The sequence below is a fragment of the Microcaecilia unicolor genome, chromosome 2 (assembly GCF_901765095.1).
Source record: "Microcaecilia unicolor chromosome 2, aMicUni1.1, whole genome shotgun sequence".
NCBI classification, from domain to species: domain Eukaryota; kingdom Metazoa; phylum Chordata; class Amphibia; order Gymnophiona; family Siphonopidae; genus Microcaecilia; species Microcaecilia unicolor.
This window is the reverse complement of record NC_044032.1, coordinates 585,196,960-585,217,282: the sequence shown is the minus strand read 5'-3', so window position 1 is coordinate 585,217,282 and position 20,323 is coordinate 585,196,960. Positions and strand designations below refer to the sequence as shown.

Sequence of the window (20,323 nt, the reverse complement as noted above, 5' to 3'; positions counted from 1 at the left end):
ATCCTTTCCGTTAATGTTTTTGGTCTCATGCATTACACCAATGGTCTCTAATTGTTCTCATAACTCACACTAACATTATCAGATATTGCCTCACCTAGAATGTAAACCAGACTGAACCCTGGAAAGGGGATATTAGAGGTATACAAGAATTGATTTGATATTTGGGTTTCTGCCAGGTACATGTGACCTGGATTGGAAACAGGTTACTGGGCTGGATGGACCATTGGTCTAACCCAGTATGGCTATTCTTATGTAACTTTGTTTATAGGAATGGACAGGGCAAAATTACAGCATATGCAAACTAGGCATAAGCCTAGGGCTCAAATATTTAGGAGGGCCATCTCACGTTTGTTAATTCAATGGATTGCTAAGATCATCGCCTTGGTAAGCCAGCATCTGGCAGAAATGGGGGGGGGGGGGGGTCCAGAGTTACTACTGCCTACAGAGGTCTGTCTATTCTCCTCACCACTTCTGCACTGCCCTCCAGTAAACAGAGAGCTGTCAAGCTGCATTTTTTTACCTGTTGTTTCACCCTCTGCTGGTTTTTTGCTGCAGTCAGAACTACATGGGGTCCCATGCATTTATATTAAAATGGGTCAATGTTCTTATTTACCTAGGACCCAGCAATTGGTTAATCTTGCCATTGGAGAATATGAGAGAGAGAGAGAGTGTGTGTGTGTGATAAGGGATACATGGGAGTGGGTAGATAGGGGGTAGTTACAGAGAACAAAAGCTGGAAGGGTGGGCTACTAATAGGGGAATTCTTTTGGTGATAGTTGGGGGGAGTGTAGATAATAGGGGTGAGGCAGTATGAAAGAAGGAATTCCATAACTGCTATGTTTTAGTGTATCTATGTTTCTATGAAGAAAAAGCTGGAACTGCTTTTTCCATAGAAATGCATTGAGCCATTTTTTTTTTTTTTTTGGTTGGCTTCTATTTTGGAAACACCAGTCTTATCTGGACCATTTTGAGCGTCATATGTCTTTGAAATGGTTTTTCCCTCTATGCCAGATTTGATGCCATTCTGATAAAATGTTTGCTTTTGCCTCCAGGCAGGAAAATATTTATGTCCCCTTATGTATAATTCCTTCCATCATTCATTAGGCTGGAAAAAGCAATAAAGGGCTGAGAAAGCAGGAGTGCAATGGGGCTACAAATCCTTTTCCGAAAGTTGATATTCTGCAAAACCTTTGTCTCTGGCTCTACAGGCCAAGTGGAGGCCTAAAACAACAGGGGTGAATCGATTCCTAGATTCTTTTCATCGCAGAATAAATCTTTATTACGTTTAGAAAACTGGCAAAGGTCTTGCGTGGCTGTTATTAATAGAACTGATCCAGCTGGAATGTGAGCTGGGAAGATTCCTCATTGCATATTCTTTCCTTAACAACTGTTTCAGAGTGACATTATTAAATGCAAATTGTTAAGAAAGATAGAGTGATGTTTTCCTCAAAGTCTATCCGTTACTACATTGTATGGTAGTCAGTTGTTCCAGTGTTAGTTGTTCCAGTGTTTTCACCTAAACATAGACAATAACTCCCAAATTCCATATAAGTCGCCCAAAGTTTGGCTCTGGAATTTGCATGTGGATCTGAGATCCGCACGCAACTTAATAAGGAAATGGGCAGTACTTGGCCAATTAATTGGTGCTTGATTAAAGTTGCACTGCACGCTATTCTATAACTTGATGCCTGACTTTTCCCTGTGCACAACCCAAAAGAGGACATGGCCATGGGAGGGGCATAGGCAGGTCATGAGTGTTTCCAAAGGTTAGGCACCTAGTTATAGAAGAGTGCCAATCCTTGCCTAACTTTGAGTGCTAGACTTACACTTGTTTCTATCAGGCATGTCTTGTGCTGAAAGTTTGGTGCAGCCTGTGCGCTAAGCCAGTATTCTACATAGGTCAGAAGCCCTTAAGAGAATAGGGGCTCAGTGCAGATCTTTTCAGTGCCTATCTTCTGAAGCTATACATAAAATTATCCCCTAAGCTCATATCTGCATGGCACTTGATGAAACTGTCAAACTACAGTTCAGAAAAATTATGGGGTCGATATTCACAGTAATTTAACCAGGCAGTGCAGTTGCCCAATTAAATCATCTGTGTGGGGTTATCTTAGGATATTCAGGGGCACTTCACTTGAAAATACTGCTGAATATCCCCTCTAACCACTTGGGTTTAAACTGGCTATGTTATGGGCGGTCTGGTGGTGGAGTTGACACTTTTCAGTAAGCAATATTCAGCACTTAACTAGATAAAGTAATCGGACAAAATCAGACCAGATAAAACACAATCTTATCTTTTTTCTGGTCACACTTATCCAATTAAAGGCTGAATATTTGCTTTAAATGGGTTAGTGCTGTCTGTCTGTACATACCCGGATATTCAATGCCAGTGCTTGGACATAACCCGGCATTGAATATTTGAGCATAAAGCTGATGGTGGCTAAAAAAAAATGCTCACCACCACTGGTTGAATATTTATCCTTCTATCAGGCTCATTTTCGAAAGAGAAGGGCGCCCATCTTTCGACACAAATCGGAAGATGGGCGTCCTTCTCCCAGGGTCGCCCAAATCGGCATAATTGAAAGCCGATTTTGGGCGTCCCCAACTGCTTTCCATCGTGGAGACGACCAAAAGATCCCAGGGGCGTGTCGGAAGCGTAGCGAAGGCGGGACTGGGACGTGCTAAACACATGGGCGTCCTCAGCCGATAATGGAAAAAAGAAGGGCGTCCCTGACTAACACTTGGCCAACTTTACTTGGTCCATTTTTTCTTGCAACCAAGCCTCAAAAAGGTGCCCGAACTGACCAGATGACCACCGGAGGGAATCAGAAATGACCTCCCCTTACTCCCCCAGTGGTCACTAACCTCCTCCCACCCTAAAAAAAACTTAAAAAATATTTTTTGCCAGCCTCAAATGTCATACCCAGCTCCATCACAGCAGTGTGCAGGCCCCTGGAGCAGTTTTAGTGGGCACTGCAGTGCACTTCAGGCAGGCGGACCCAGGCCCATCCCCCCCACCTGTTACACTTGTGGTGGTAAATGTGAGCCCTTCAAAACCCACCACAAACCCACTGTACCCACATCTAGGTGCCCCCCTTCACCCCTTAGAGCTATTGTAGTGTTGTACAGTTGTGGGGAGTGCGTTTTGGGGGTTTTGGAAGGCTCAGCACATAAGGTAAGGGAGCTATGTACCTGGGAGCAATTTATGAAGTCCACTGCAGTGCCCCCTAGGGTGCCCGGTTGGTGTTCTGGCATGTCAGGGAGATCAGTGCACTATGAATGCTGGCTCCTCCCACGACCAAAGGGCTTGGTTTTGGTTGTTTCTGAGATGGGCGTCCTTGGTTTCCATTATCGCTGAAAACCGGGGACGACCATCTCTAAGGATGACCATCTCTAAGGTCAAACTAAATGTTGAGATTTGGGCGTCCCTGACCGTATTATCGAAACTACTACTACTTAACATCTCTAGAGCGCTACTAGGGTTACGCAGCGCTGTACAGACGCCCATCTTGTTTCGATAATACGGGTTTCCCCGCCCCTTCGCGGGGACATCCTGCGAGGACACCCTCAGGAAAACGTGGGAGCCCCATTCGATTATACCCCATCTATGTCTCATGTATGTTCTAAGTGTAACTAAAATGCAGTGGCGTACCAAGGGGGGGACGGTCCGCCCTGGGTGCATGCCGCTGGGGGGGTGCCGTGGCGCGTGCCTGTCGCCCTGTCTCCAAGTTCGCATGTGTTCACTGCTCCCTCTGCCCCGGAACAGGTTACTTCCTGTTCTGGGGCAGAGGGAGCAGTGAACACATGTGAACTCGGAGCCGACAGGGCGACAGGCGCACGCCACGGCACCCCCCCCCCCCAGCGGCGTGCACCCGGGGGGGTGTCATTTCGCCTGGGGGGGGCGTCGCGCTGCACCTGGGGGGGGGGGTGCATCGGCGATCCACCCCGGGTGTCAGCCAGTGTCGGAACGCCACTGCTAAAATGACCTGGCCAGCACACTCTTGAGCATTAGCATTGTTCTTCCAGCATATATTATCTCCTTGTGAAGATATTCTTTTGTATGTATGTGTGCAAAATACATTGGGTGCCTGGGCTCTTATGATGCTAGGCTAAGGGCTGCAAAATCTAGCCCTTGCTACAGGATTGCATCGCCCACAGAATCATGGGAAACTAGGAGCTTGGTCTGAAGGAAGGCAAGGAAGGAGGGCAGGAACTGGTCAGAGCGGGTCACAGCAGGCCCATATATGTGGGCCCCCTACACAATCTTTAAAGCAGGCAGGAAGAGGGGAGCATTGGTAACCCAGGCCACATTCTCCTCTTTTTCGCCCAAGGCCTGGCTTATATTTTCAACACCACAACATCATGATGTTCTATGTGATTCAAAGTGCTGGCTCGGCCCTGGCCTGCAGAGTAGGAAGATGAAGCCCGAAGTACAGCTGCCCAGACTGGAGAGAGGGTCACAGCATGAACAGTCTAGGAAGTGTTAAGAGTGAGAAAGAGTGAATCATAGAGGGTATTGCCTGGAGGGCAGTGTGGGAGGAGACACAGCTGTGTGCAAATGTGTGTGAGAAAGGAGATGGGCATTGTGTGATAGGGGATCAATTAGTGCCAGAGTGTGTGCTTGTATGTGAAAAGGAGTTTGACAGAGTGCTTGTGCGTATATGGGGGGCGGGGGGGGGGGGGGGGGGGGTAAGGGATGAGGAAGACAGAATCAGCACCAAAGGAGAGGGGAAGAATGGAGATACCAGAGATGGAATTGGTGCTGGATGAGTATTTGTTTGTGTAACACAGAGAGAGAGAGAGAGAGAGAGAGAGAGAGAGAGAGAGAGAGAGAGAGAGAGGTCAGTGATAGAATGAGAAAGGGAATCCTTCTTTTCCATCTCTCAGTTCTAGATCTTCTGCTCTTTTACCAGGGTTAGGCAATCATTAGGCTACATGGTTGCTTATGGCAGCAGCTTCTTGGACAAAGAGCAGCTTCAGTCTATGTAAAAATGTTGGTCCTGACAACCACACAGACTCAAAGGAACATCAACATGCACTTTAACCTGCATTTTGATAGGGTTTTTGTGTGATGATCATGATTGTTTAATTATTAAAATCTTGAAAAGGCTGCAGGCTAGGAGTCTGAGAGTTAATTGAGGGGGTGTAAGATTGAAGGTCTGCCTAGGGTACTCATTGCCTTTGATCTCCCACATGCTCTCCTGGTCTCTATTCTGTCCCCAACCTTCCTCTCTATCTGATCCTCTTTCCCTCCTCTCTCTCCACAGTCCCAGATCCTTTTGGATCCTCCTCCATCTCCAGATTTTCTCCCTTTCTCCAAACATTTCCAATCCTCTCCTCCCTACCCCACACCTTCTATCCTTCGTCCTAGTCTTTCCAATTTCTAGAATACCCTCTCCTCATTCAGGTCCAGATTAATCTGCTTTCTTCTTTTCCCTATGCTGGGTGGGAAAATAAGGTTTTTGGGGAGGGGGAGTTATCAACAGGTGCTACTGTTAACTTGGGTTATTAATAACTAGATCTCATTGCATAAAACGGGCCTGTTCTAAAATAGCATGAGTTTTTGATAAAATAACCTGTCTTAATGGTAGCCCATGTTGATAATTCCCCCCCCCCCCAAAAAAAAAAAAAAAAAAAAAAACCAACCCCAACAACCTTATTTCCCCATTCAAAACAATTCAAAAGAGGACCAATCAAATTACAAAGATTAAAAAAGTTGAAAATGACTTTATGAAGTCAAATAAAATGTATCCATAGACATTTTTGCAAACATTCCAACAGTTTCAGAAGTTTTGCTGCAGAATTTTGTAACTCTTCCATAGATTCTATCCACAAGCTGCTTCAGAAAACTGGAGCCTGTTTCAATAGTATATATAGAACATATGGTCTGGGAAAATATTCTGATGAATTTCAAATTAAACAATGCCTTCATCGCTATAATTGTTCATTGATGATTGCTTTTAGAACCCAAGCGGTAGCAGTATTACCAATGTATAAATATCATACACAGTACCATTAATATATATTGGGTGTACTCCAAAAAGTCCTTGAGCTGTTTGTCAGTTGAAAACTTCTCTATTTCTCTTTTCTTGAGTCTTTAGTTTTCTTATCAATAAAGCTTCTAGTTTCTTTCCATTTTTATGTGTCCCAATAAAAATTATAGGTATGTTTTTGTTTGTGTAACAGAGAGAGAGAGAGAGGTCAGCAATAGAATGAGAAAGGGAATCCTTTTTTTCCATCTCTCAGTTCAAGATCTAGATAAAAATACTTGCAGGCAGAGGACAGAAAATAGATTTGTTCACATTTTTAATTGGTCAATAGAATGCACTTTTCTTTTTGTCAGGAGTCATAATGAGAGTAGAGTATTTTAAGATAGTGAAACAAACCTGAGCCGTTCTGCCCCCAGACAGCATCACAGAAAAATGCCACCCACTGACAATATATACTTATAGAAACTGAAAATAAATATCATGAAAACACTTTACTGATACCTTTAAACAAAAAATAAATCATTGTTACATGCTTTTCCTACGTTTATTTCTGAAGGGCACAGTCTGAATTATGACTGTGTATGGAGTTTATTTTTCAAATCAGAGCTGTCACTGTATTGGTGTTACATGGCTAGAATACATGGGTTACAATCTCTACAGGGATGAAAGGGTGCAGGATTCTAAGGAATCGAGAACGTTTATGAATGGGTAGTTAGTTACCTCCCTAAAACAAAGCTACCAAAAATATTTCAAGTCATCGTGGGAGCTATTCTGAGTCTGTTCTGTGTTGTTATTTTAATGTCCTTTCCCTAAGCATTCTGGGATTTCTCCTGTTTTGTCACTACAAATGTTTAGAGAAGAGAGATTAACAGAGCAGCATTGCTTAATATATCACTCAGTCACATTGTTATAACTTGGCAGCTCTGGGGAACCTCTAATTATAAAAAGTAAATAAACAACACCAAATTTCAAATGTATATTCCAAGAGGCATCATCAGGACTGAACTTCTCTTTTTTACATTTTTTATTCCTTGTAAGGATAGCATTCCTATCACTGTCCCAGGTGTAAAATGAATAGTCCTTGCCTTTGACCCATAAGCAAAGGCTCCCATTCAAAATCTTGGCTTAAGTGTGGCACCAGCTCAATGTTCCATAGGAATTTTGCTCTCAAGTGCTAATCCTAGCCCAGGAGACATCACTGGAAAGTGAAACCTAAACTCCTAACCCCACCCGGTTCCCTGGCTGTGGGATCTATGTGGAATCTCGCAGCTATTATCAGGCTCAAGACCCAAAAAGGGTCCCTTGTGTGATGGCTAAAATATCTACCTTTGGGCCACAGACAAAATATTATAGTAAATCACCTGCAATTGAGGATATAATGTTCTAAATTACTAAGGGTCCTGTTTACTAAGCCATACTAGAGGCACTCTAGCATTTCTAGCTCGCGCTAACAGTGTAGATGCCCATAATATTCCTATGGGCATCTACATAGTTAGCATGCGCTAACTATTAGCACACGCTAAAAACGCTAGCGCACCTTAGTAAACAGAGCCCTAAGGCTGATACTATAGAAATACACTTACAGACACTGTTCCATTCCAATGTATACTATACTGGAAAAATACATTTAGGGGGAGAATTCATTATCATTAGGGCCTTTGCATGGGCGTTAGTGCCATAATGCGCATTAAGGAAATTAATGTGCGCTAAATACTAAGAAGCCCATTTTATACCTATGGGCTTCTTGGCAGTTAGTGTATGCTAATTCCCTTAACACACATTAAGGCCTTAACGCCCGTGTGAAGGCCCTAATGCTGATTTAGAAATTCCCCCCTTAATCTAAATATTTATTTATTTATCTGGATTTATTTACCGCCTTTTTGAAGGAATTTACTCACGGTGAGGTACAGAAAGAATAAGTCAAACATAAACAATAGACAACTACAGTATTGAAAATATTTAAAACAATAAAAGTAACAGTACAATGTATGGCACAGTATGCTACATTACAATGTCAATACAATACACAATAAAATATTTTAATAGACAGCATTGGGTGTAAGCAAATATGGAACATATAGCTAGATAAGACAGAGCAACAGGGAGTAAGAAAATAAAGAAGGTTGCACATGAGGTCAGAAAGATGCTTGAATTTTATATTTAATCTACTTTATAATTTCTGAAATGGAAAGAGTATAGCAAAACAATTCCTGATATTGCATAAAGGTAATCAGGGTCCAATATGATTTATGGTTATTAGGTACGTCCCTTTTCACCAGTGCTGAAGCAGTCAAGTAAAAGAGTTGTGACATACACTAGCTATTTTTCATATAAGAAAAATAAGGGGCCAGTATTCAAAGAAAGCCGAGAGCTTGCCTTAGATGCCATAAGTCAGGAGAATTTTAGACACCTAGGCTAATTCTATAAAGCTACACATCCAACTTTGTGACCAGAGTGCAAAGTTGCCTGCAATTTATAGAACAGGGTCAGTTACGTGTATAACTTAGCTAATCAGCTGCTAATTGGCAATAATTGGAATTAAGTGGTGCTAATTAGCAGTTATTTATGCCAGTATTCTATAACCTGCACATGCAAATTCCAGAGCAGACAACTGCAAGGGGAATGAACATGGGAGGAGCATGGGCAGATCAAGGGCATGTCTGGCAGCTCACATGAAGGTTATGAAATACTTGCATTTACATGGCTAACTGCCTACAATCAGGCACAAGAATTTACACCAGATATTTGGCTGGCCACAGATGCTCACACCTAATGTTAAGCATGTAAATGCAGACTTATGCTAGTATTTTAGACTGGCAATTGTGCGCACAACTGCTGTTATAGAATCCGCACTTAGTTCACAGCATCCTAGTGCCTGACTTTAGACAACCTGTAATTTTAAGCAGCAAGAAGGAGAGTAAATGGCCTCATAGAATATACTTGTCAACCAAAATTTGGCTAAAATTGTTCGCAAAGACATCTACTATAGTACTCCAGAATAATGGTAACTTTAGACAAAAGTAACTTTAATGCTGCAAGTGCTTCCAAAAAAAGTGACACATCTTGAATTCAGATCCCAACAGGCACCTGTTTCGCCAATGCTTCTTCAGGGGATCTTGAAGGTCACTTGCAATGCAATCTTATGAGACCAAGTATCGCGAGTGACCTTTAAGATCCTCCAAAGAAGCATTGGCGAAACAGGTGCCTGTTGGGATCTGAATTCAAGATAAGTGTCACTCTTTTTTAGCAGCGCTTGTAGCATTAAAGTCACTGTTGTCTAAAGTTACCATTATTCTAAGCCAATATATATAGGGCAGTATTTGAATATTATACATATATTTCAAACATATATATATATATATATATATATATATATATATATATATATATATATATATATATATATCATATATTTCAAGTGAAGCAAAGTTGAAAGACTGCCATTTAAGTAAAAGAAAAAACAACAACAAAAAAGTACATTTCAATAAAGGATTTTTGATGGAAGAAAGAAGTTTTTAAGACCCATGATTATAGCAGTAGTTAAAAGTCAGTGGACCAGATCTGTGTTTAGCGGTACCAGTTGAAATCCTTTGCAACATATGAGGTCTTTTTCCTCCTGATTTATAAGATTTGTTGGACTCTTGTTAGTTCACTCATAGAATATACACTATAATCTAATGGCATATACTTTGCCTGTGAACAGGCACATGGGTGGGGTTTGGGTGGACTATGAATTGAGTGTACAAGTATGCACATATATTTTATTTTAAAAAAAACCTATACTTTGTGAGTGTTCTGTTTAACACAGGGGTGTCCAACTTTGGTCCTCAAGGGCTAAAACCCAGTCCAGTTTTCAGGATTTCCCCAATGAATATGCATGAGATCTATTTGCATACACTTCCTCCATACTATGCACATAGATCTCATGCATATTCATTGGGGAAATCCTGAAAACCCAGCTAGGCAAGGGCCCAGGTTAGACACCCCTGGTCTAACATCTATACAAGCATTTACATCACCTATAGATCTGATGCAAGTGATTGTACATTACAATACGATAGACCAACAACTCCCAGTAAACTAGTTCAAATCAGGTTACAAGCAACAAAAAGAAAATACACTAGTTAAACAATGATTTCTTAAAAGATAGGTTTTCAAACCTTTATGAAAAGACACTGTTCTAAGTTCAATAGGTAAAGAACACCAAAATTTAAAGAACACCAAAATTGAACAGCCTGATATACAAAAGTTGACTGTAAAGAGCTTTTATATTTAATTCCATGGAATGATGGAAAATAAAGAAGCCGGAAATCCCATGCCCTAGAGGTGGTAGGTGATAATGGAAAAGAAAATACTTACTAAATAATCAGGGCAAGAGCCTTCAAAAATCCTGTAAGCCCAACAAGCTAACTTAAAAGGAACTCAGGCTTTTATAGGAATCCAATGCAATCTTTATGTGTAACTATGTTTTCAGCCACTTTTATTAATATTCTATAAATAAAAATAGGCACCTATTTTTCTATAATAGGCTTAACAAAACATCATTACCAGCACCTTTAGTAGGTAACCTGGTATAGAATTAGCCTCCTAGAGGATAACTCTATAACAGGGCAGCTATTTTAGATGCTAAAGAGGTGCTTATTTGGAGCTTTTTCTATAAAGAGAAGCAAGCCCTTACTTCGCTATACAGAATACTGGCATCCAGTCACAGAGCTGATGTAACTGCTCACACTTAGATTACAAAAGAAGTATGAAAAATATAGCATTCTATAATTCATGCATGTAACTATGTGCCCTGCCCATGTTCTGCCCAGACTGGGGGCCAAAACAGAAGAAAAGCACTCCACACAATAAGATGAAGTACAGAAAACAGTGGAGATGACCAAGAACTACAAATATCAATGATAATTTTAATGATGATCTTCCACCAGACTCAACACCGGCTGTGTTTTGGCTGAATGGCCTGCTTCAGGAGTCTATGACAGTATAAAACAATTGATAAACAAATACATATACATCAGTAAAAATGATGGAAACAAATAAAAATAAAAAATGAGCCTATATGATTGTATACTATAAAACCACCTTATAATAAAATATAATTATCATATAATTATAATAAAAATATAATATAATAAAATAAAATTATCAATAGATAAAATCATAAAATATTATAAATACATCAATATCATGCAGCAAAACATACATATTATGTACTGAAGTAATGAAATACACAAGGTAACATAAAAAGAGGTATCAAAAACTTTTGATGTTCCCTGAACCAAACCATAAAAACTGAGTAAATCATAAACAATAAAAATGTACCTAGAGCATTACAAAGCAACGAATAATCTTGATATTCTGAATCACTAAAGAAGAAGCAACACATGCCTTCAAATATATATCTCATTGATTATGAAATTCAATACATTTCATATTATAGTTTTCTATACCAAAACACACCAAAACAGAAGAGGGAAGGACGTGAATTTAGGTGCTAGATTATATAAGAGCACATAGCCAGAATATTGATACTACATTAATGTGATATATACACATGTATATTCTGCTCATTTACACATGTCCTTTGCACCTAAAAATAAGTACGCTGTTATAGAATTACCATCCTTGTGTTGAAAACTAGCATTAGGCACCTAACAAAGGGTCTATTTACCACAGTTCTTGTAGAAACAGAAAATCTACAAAAGAGTGATACAGTAGCTCAAAAAACCCTCCAAAACACAAGGACAACTTCAGGACTATGGGCCTGATGCTCAAAACTTACCAGGCTTGAAATGTTTTGTTCTGACTGGTTTTAGCTGGGTTTGCATCTATGTTATTGTGCAACTAATGCACAAAGGATTTCGGCACTGCTTTTACAGTTTGCGGAAGCAGGGAGTGAAAATGCTAAGCAAATGTATTAAAACAAGCTTAATAGCATTAAAAGGAGCATTCCGTGTAGAGAAGGAAGCGCCTACCTGTAATATTCTAAATTTTCTGGCAGGTCTGAGGTAGTGTTGCATGTGAAAGGGCAGATTCTCGGTGGAGTGGTCTGCTTGCAGTTTCATGTGTGTGCATCATATGTGTGTGTTCCTCCCGGAACAGTGTAAAAAAGAAAAGTGTAATGGAACAATTAAAAAAATAAACAAACAAAAAAAGGTACTCAGTCCTCCATGAGCACATATTATGTCCATCTTTGAGGCACGGGAAAAATGGTTTGCTTTACAGCAGGATTTCTAGCAAGGTTTCTCTCACTATAAAAACTTTATTGCAATAGAAGCCTATAACGCATGGCTTGATCCAGTTGTTGCCATTTCTGCTTTTATCTTTCCTGGGCATGCACAGAACATCAACGCTTACTGCGAGACCATTCTGCTCATGGGCTATGCACTTTTCCTACTGAAGTGCACACAGACTTTCTGTGCATCCCATTTGCATGCAATTTCCTTTGAGGATCAATTACTGTTCCACATTCAGCTGCTGATATAAACACGCACAGCTGTTAACGAGGGCTTTTGCTTATCGGCCCCTAAGTGAAGGAGAATTTGGGGCTCTGAAATATGAGCATCTCTTTTACACATCATATGGCAACTACTTCTTCAGCCCTTGCTATTCTGAAAGGACTAACTGAAGGTACAAGGATACCCTGTGAAAGTCTTGTCAGATTCTGGGTCATAGATCACCAGCATCTTTTACTATTGGTATGAGGTCTGCTTAAGACACCTGCCTCAGCATTTAGCGGGGGAAATTCTCTAAATCATGCTCAAAAATGGGTGCCATAAAGATTAGCACTAAGCATGATTCTATAAAGGTTGTGTTCCCTTTATATAATAATGCATAGAACGGACTTTTGTAGCCAACCTTGGGCACCCAACTTACACCAGCTGATTATGGCGTAAATGCTGGCACCCAAGTTAGGCGCACTGAACCACTATTCCAGTGGTTCCCAAACTTGGTCCTGGAGGCACCCCAGCCAGTCAGATTTTCAAGATATCCACAATGACTGCAAAATAGGTTTCAAAAATACTGATTTGGACGTTTAGAGAAGAAATCGATCCAAATGGTGCTTTATGACACTTTTGGATGTTTTTTTTTTCAAAAATGAGCCCCACAGTAACGTATGGAACTTTGCAAGTCTAAGTGCTTTGAAAATGAGTCCCGTGGAGGGGCATAATCGAAAGGGACGCCCAAGTTTTGCTGAGGACGTCCTCGCAAAACATCCCCGCGAAGGGGCGGGGACACCCGTATTATCGAAACAAGATGGTCGGGTACGCCCAAATCTTAACATTTAGGTCGTCCTTAGAGATGATCATCTGGGCAAGTCACTTAGGAGGAGATTCTATATATGGTGCCTAAAAAAAATAGCACTGAAATCAGTGCCAACTAAGCGTATGCTATAATTGGCACCTAGATTTAGGCACCAATTATAGAATATATTTAGTTGATATTTCAGCGCCTAAATCTGTGCACATCCATTTACACCAACTAAAACATGGTGTAAATCCTTGTGCGTAGATTTAAGCGCACTGGGCTCTGACCTCCTCCCATGGTTTACTTCCTGTTCCGGGGCAGAGGGAGCTGCAGCAAACGAGCGAAGTTAGCAAACTCGGAGCCGACAGGCGCGTGCCGCGGCACCCCCCACAGCGGCGTGCACCCTGGGGGGTGTCATTTTGCCGGGGGGGGGGGGGTGTCATTTCGCAGGGGGGGGGCGCTGCACCCGGGGGGGGGGGGGGCGCATCGACGATCCGCCCCGGGTGTCATCCAGGCTAGGAACGCCACTGCAAGTGAGGAAATTAAATCTGCTGACGAAACAAAGTTATTTAAAGTTGTTAAATCAGAAGAGGATTATGAGATATGGCAGGGGAGACTGGGCATCCAAATGGCAGATGAAATGTATTGTGAACAAGTGCAAAGTAATGCATGTTGGGAAGAGAGACCTAAACTATAATCACATGATGCAAGGTTCCACATTAGGAGTCACCACCCAGGAAAAGGATTTATGCGTCATTGTTGATGCTACATTTAAATCCCCTTCTCAGTGTGCAGACATCGGCTAAGAAAGTGAATAGAATGTTAGGAATTATTAGGAAAGGAATGTATCCTCCATGATGTGAATATACCTTGAATATTGTGTGCAATTCTGGTCACTACACTTCAAAAAATATAATATAATAGTGGAATTAGAAAAAGTACCAAAAAAGTGATCAAAATGATAAAAGGAATGGGAGGACAACTTCCTTGTAAGGAAAGGCTAGAGGATGGGCTCTTCAGCTTAGAGAAGAGACATCTGAGGGATGATATGACTGGCGTGGAATGGATAGATGTGAATTGCTTGTTTACTGTTTCCAAAAGGACTAGGGGGCATACAATGAAGCTATTAAATAGTACAATTAAAACAAAATTTTCTCGACATGTAATTAATCTATGGAATTTATTGCCAGAGAATGTGGTAAAAGCGGTCAGTGTAGCATGGTTAAAAAAAGATTTGGACAATTTCTTATATGAAAAGTTAAAAAACCACTATTAAGCTGGATTTGGGAAAATCCACGGCTTATTCCTAGGATAAGCAACATGAAATCTATTTTACACTTTTGGGATCCTGCCAGGTACTTGTGACCTGGATTGGCCACTGCTGGAAAACAGGATACTGGGATTGATGGCCCTTCAGTCTGTCCCAGTATGGTAATGCTTATGTTCTTACTACCACTATTTGCTGTTTCTGTAGTGCTACTAAACATATCCATTGTACAGCACTGCATACGCTTAGTAGTAGCAGGTCCGGTGCACTGATCAGCAGCAAATCCTGATTTTGGGTCTTGCATAGGGTCAGTGATTACCTCTCCCAAACTCTCATTCTGCAATCCCAAGTTCTTTTTACCAGACAAGAAACCCTGCAGAGGACAACAAAGCAACCATGGGAACCTAAACATAAGCACCCTCAACACAGTCAGCTTCAGTGGCTGCCTTCACCATGTTGATTGCCTTTGGTTCATGATTACATCTGGATCTCCTAGGGATCTCACGAATGTCCAGCTCAGTGAAGTTTCCAAACCATCAAAAGCAGGCCCTCCCATGCCAAGCTACCACACTGGACCACAACCACTTTCACTAGTCCTGGCCACTTGGACAGAGTAGACTGGACCAGAGCTATAAAAGAAGTAGATTATGAGGAGTAAGAACAAACTTTTCACTTAACTATGATGAAGCCTGGGCAAAACAATCCAGGTTTGGTTTCCATAGCAAACTGTCCAGAGTTCAATGCACAGCATTTGCTCATGCTGCCATCTTGCACCCCCCCCCCCCCCCCAAGATTTCTTCCTAATTCTAAACCTTAATCTCCCCTGTTGAAATGTAAACCCATTGCTTCTTCTTCTGTCCTCAGTAAAGCTGGGCACCGTGTGCACTCATTTGGGTCTCATTTGCATAAATCTGTAGGTGCTGAATAGTGGGCCATGTGTGGAAACACAGTTTTTTTATTGGTAGGGCCAGCCTTCTTTTAGAGAGGAAGAATAACTGCCAATCACACTGTACCCTTCCATATATATATGAACATCGTCATTCAGTCACAGCTCAATCTTCCTTACAGGTTAAAGAAGTCTAGTTCCTTCAGTTTGTCCTCATGGGCCATATTAATGATGTCCTTAATTTTTGCTGCTTTTGCTGGTCTTATTTTAGGTGTTTGTCATATATTGCACTCCAATGGTAAGATAAACTAAAACACTGTTTTCTCCATGCTGCTGAAATTTCAGGGTTCACCGGACTGCCTGCAATAGCTTGACAGGACATTGTGCTGATTGCATGGATCTCAGGAAGTTCGCTGGCCAGACTGGAATGAAATTAAAGATTTACTAGTGTGATTATACAGTCACCATTTCTTCACTCCACCATCCTGTCTTCCTGGATAATTAAAGGATCATTGTCATGGTTATTTAAGGGGAACATATTTGGTAATATCTGATAGAATCTCATTAGGCAGTTTTCTGTGTGACTCTCATGGTGGATTTGTTTACATTTCCCTGTTCCAGAGGGATTATGAGAGTGCTACATTTGATGTTATTTATCCTGTTTCTTTTTATGGGAGTACAAAAATAAGACTAAAGGGTAAGTCAACATGACACTTGGGAGCATGCCTGCCTGACTCATACCAAAAGGATGTTTCCAGAATGGAAATAACATATAAATAAAGCTATCAAGTCATGCTGTACAGCAATGGTAAAATAGATGTAGCTAGTAAAAACTTCACATAAAATTAGTAGGTGCCAAAACTGATGTTTTTATTTCGCTGGTAAAATAGATATGGTGGTATTTCTTTAGGGTAGTGATTCCCAAATACATTCCTTGACAAACCCGCAACAGATCTAGTTATCAAGGTAATCAAAATATGCAAATTAGCTTATTAGATAGCCTGCAAACCAAACTTGCTGGATGGGGGGGGTCTCAAGCACCAGCTAGGAGCTGAAAGCTTCAGACAATTATGGTCTATTTGGAGAATTTTAATGATTAAAAATGTGATGTAAACCTCTAGTACATAACACTTTTGCATATTCTTTGCTAACTGGAATGGAGCAAGGAATTGGCCAATCAATAGGTTAGTGATATTGTAAAATCCTTTTGTTTTCAAACTAAAGATAGCAAAATGTTATCTTTTTATGTACTAGTTAAAAGGTTCTACTCCTCCATCCTTGTCAGGTGGTAAACTGTTTTAACTAGGCTGTATGTGGGACATGTAGGATCTAGAAAAGTTTATTTGGGAATGTGTTATTTATCAGCAATTTCACCCTCACATTTAACACAGAGGTCGTTACTGTGTATTAACTGTTAATATAATGGATAACGCAGGGCAGCTAATGCTATGCCATCTCAATAGCTGTACCTAACTTCATCACATATTATTAACCATGCTGGCTCCCAGCAGTTAACGCAGAGGTTTTGCAGTTGCCATGTGTTAATTTTATCTATTACTTTAGTGAATAGCGGCCTAAAGGCTTTGCAGCTATTAGTAAACTGTGGGCTAGAAGCACTGGTACCACAAGCATTAAAACAGTGTGTCTGTGTATGATTTGGTAAACAGATCCATTTGCATTTATAAGAAACCGATTCTGACATCATAATAATCATGTTCCAACAACAATTCATGAGTCTAGAAACATGTTAGTGCATAAATGTAATTATTAAATAAGCAAAATACAATATTAACACACAAAACAAGAAAACGGAAGATTATTCTTTCTCATAAAATAGAATAAACGTTTCTAATAAGTTATAAAATGAAAAACATTTTGGATACTTTCCATCAGGGGCGTATCTGCGTGGGGCCTCAGGGGCCTGGGCCCCCGCAGATTTCGCCCTGGACCCCCCTACCGCTGCCAACCCTCCCCCTCCGTTGCTCGCCTACCTTCGCTGGCGGGGGACCCCAACCCCCGCCAGCCGAGGTCCGCGTCCTCCTGCCGCTGCCGGCTGCCTTTGGTCCTTTCATTTGTCCATTGAAGCTAGCGCCGACGAAAGTTTCTTTTGAGTCTGACGTCGCTGCACGTTGTACGTGCAGGACGTCAGGCTCAGAAAATGTTTCTGAGTCTGACGTCCTGCACGTACAACGTGCAGCGACGTCAGAGTCAAAAGAAACTTTCGTCGGCGCCAGCTTCAATGGACAAATGAATGGACCAAAGGCAGCCGGCAGCGGCAGCGGCAGGAGGACGCGGACCTCGGCTGGCGGGGGTTGGGGTCCCCCGCCAGCGAAGGTAGGCAAGCAACGGAGGGGGAGGGTTGGAAATGGTAGCAGCTGGGGGGAGGGGGATCGGCAATGGCAGCGGCGGCGGCGGGGGGGGGGGCTATAATGTGCCCCCTCACTCTGGCCCTGGCCCCCCCTACCGCCGCAGTTCAGATACGCCCCTGCTTTCCATGTGTCAGTACTTTCTCATCAACTGCAAATGCTTTCAGTTAAAATTAATTCCTGCAACTTCCAATCTGAACAATTTTAATACATTTATTTTACATACTTGTTCGTTATTACAGTACTGTAAACAAAAATATTTCCATCAGCCTTCTTGCCTTTCTAAAACAATGAATTTATACTTTTTTTTTTTTTTTTTACTACAGGAGCTCTCCTGGTTGTACTAGACCTCTGTCTTTATTTGTCTCTTCTTCCTTGTTCTCTAGTTGAATCACACTGGGCACTGATACAGAATACCACAGCAACAGAAACACACCCACTGTATCCTCACCTTTCCTTCTTACAATCAAGATACATTTATAGGCCTAAAATATTACTTCAAGTTTGTGTCTGTGAGAAAATGCTTAGTAGATCTGGCTCTTTACATCACATCTCCTTTAGGGACCCTTTTACTAAGCAGCGCTAAAAAGTGGCTTGCGCTATCCCCAGCGCAGGGGCTCTGTTTATTAAGGTGCACTAACGGTTTTAGCATGCACTAAATGCTAGAGACACCCATATATTCTTATGGGTGTCTCTAGCATTTAGCATGTGCTAAAAATGCTAGCGCACTTCTAGCGTGGCTTAGTAAACAGGGCCCCAGGTCTTTCTCATGCGCTAAGGCTACATTTAGTGCTGCTGGTAAATGGCCAATTTTTACATTTCTGCAATAATGGCAATGCACTGATTTTCCCATTAGTGCGTTAGCAGTTCCGGCACCTATTTTGTAGGCAGTAGGGGCTCACATGCTAATCCTGCGCTAATCAGTTAGCACACAGCAATGCCCATGTGCTAACCGATTAGCATAGCTGCACCAACTCTCTGCTCCCAAACACACCCCCTGCACTAAAAAATACATTTTAATTTTTTAGCGCATGGGTAGTGGACGGACATGCAAAAAGTACAGAGGGACCCCTGAGCGGGCCTGTGGTAGTGCATTTTATCCTGTGGTAAGCATATGTTAGTGCTTACTGCAGCTTAGTAAAACGGCCCCTTAATTTTGAAGTCTCACATTAAGCTATATAGAGTTTCCTGTAACAAGCTCATTTCTGTAAAGCCAAAGGTTTTGAGTTATTATAGTCCATGGGCCTGCCTCTCTACTAGACAAACCAACTTTTATTTAGAATCACTATCAACTTTTCAAACATAACAATCACATAGCTGAGTGCATATTTTACAGGAAACGTGTTAACAATTTCCTCTCTTCTGGGAATTTCCAAAGCATAAATAAATTGCCACTCTTATTAACTATTAAAAAATGTAACAACATTATTGCAATGCAAAACACTGTTTTGACAGATTTGATGTTGTTTTATGCATGAGAGATGCTTTTGAAGTTAAAAAAATAAATTTCTCCCAAATGACTGACAAGACTGGAATGGTCTATAGCAAACAATGATCAGCACACAATTAAAGACTAATTCAAGCCTGTGCTGCAAGTGACCTTTCTTTTTGAGACAGGAAGAACCTGCTGCAGTTAAATACCCAGCAGAAACTACAGGAAAAATAGAGAAGAGTGGGAAAAGATTAAACTACCTACCTTGCCCTTGAGTGACTGTATAGAACTCTGCAGCTATCCGTGCTGCCTCTTTACGGTTTCCTTTCACAATGTAGAAATGACTCAGGATGGCAAGACTGATTTTCACAAACAATTTAAAACAGAACAGAGCAAATATCGTGAAGTAGACATTGGAGAGCTGTTGGGCAAAAGGCCGACTTTCTTCTAGCACTGTCATTGCTCCACAACAGTCTTTCCCAGTGTTCAGGAAGGACTCTGAAATGTTGATAAGATCACATGGCTCTGGCCAGAAGCTCCCCAGAACAGCTGGCTCTACAGAAAGAGAATATCAGGTGGTCATGATGCCTGCTGCTCAAAATATGAGGATTATTTTTACTGTACATACCCACTCTGCACTACATGCAACACAGGGCTTGGTGAGTGTTATAGAAGCAACAAGTTTTTGTAGCAATACATTTTCTCATATCACATAGTTCCTAGAGAATGTCTCCATTCTATCAAAACTCAAGTCTGCCTTCTCAAAAGGCAACATTCCTGTTGTTTTTCACAGAGCATATTATGATTTGAACCAACAGCACAAAATATATTTGAACTTTCACCTAATAAATTTGTTATAATCTCTAACAAATCATCTTCCTTGCAATATCTTTCTGTTTTAATGTTATAGTCCTATGTTGTTTCACTATGCTCCAGTTCAATTTTTGTTCAGCTAAACATACTGAGCTGTTTCATCAAAGGTGTCCTATCATTTATAAAGGGCCTGTTTTGTGTCTTCCAAATCTGATGCATCCAACTATGAGCTATTTACTAAAAATTGCTACTGCATTACCGCACATTAATGTGTATTAATGTTCATTATTAACCACTGGTCCCACTTTATGCAATGGG

At 41.2% G+C, this 20,323-nt stretch overlaps 1 protein-coding gene across 1 annotated transcript in view; it reads right to left on the bottom strand.

Moving 5' to 3' along the window:
* The window catches only part of ASB5 (ankyrin repeat and SOCS box containing 5), a 127,580-nt gene extending 107,894 nt beyond the window's left edge, over positions 1–19,686 (bottom strand). Inside the window, exon 1 of the mRNA XM_030191523.1 lies at positions 19,457–19,686. Within this exon, the coding sequence (XP_030047383.1) occupies positions 19,457–19,652 (196 nt within the window). The 5' untranslated portion in view covers positions 19,653–19,686. The remainder of the gene's footprint in view (positions 1–19,456) is intronic.
* Between the last annotated feature and the right edge of the window lie 637 nt (positions 19,687–20,323).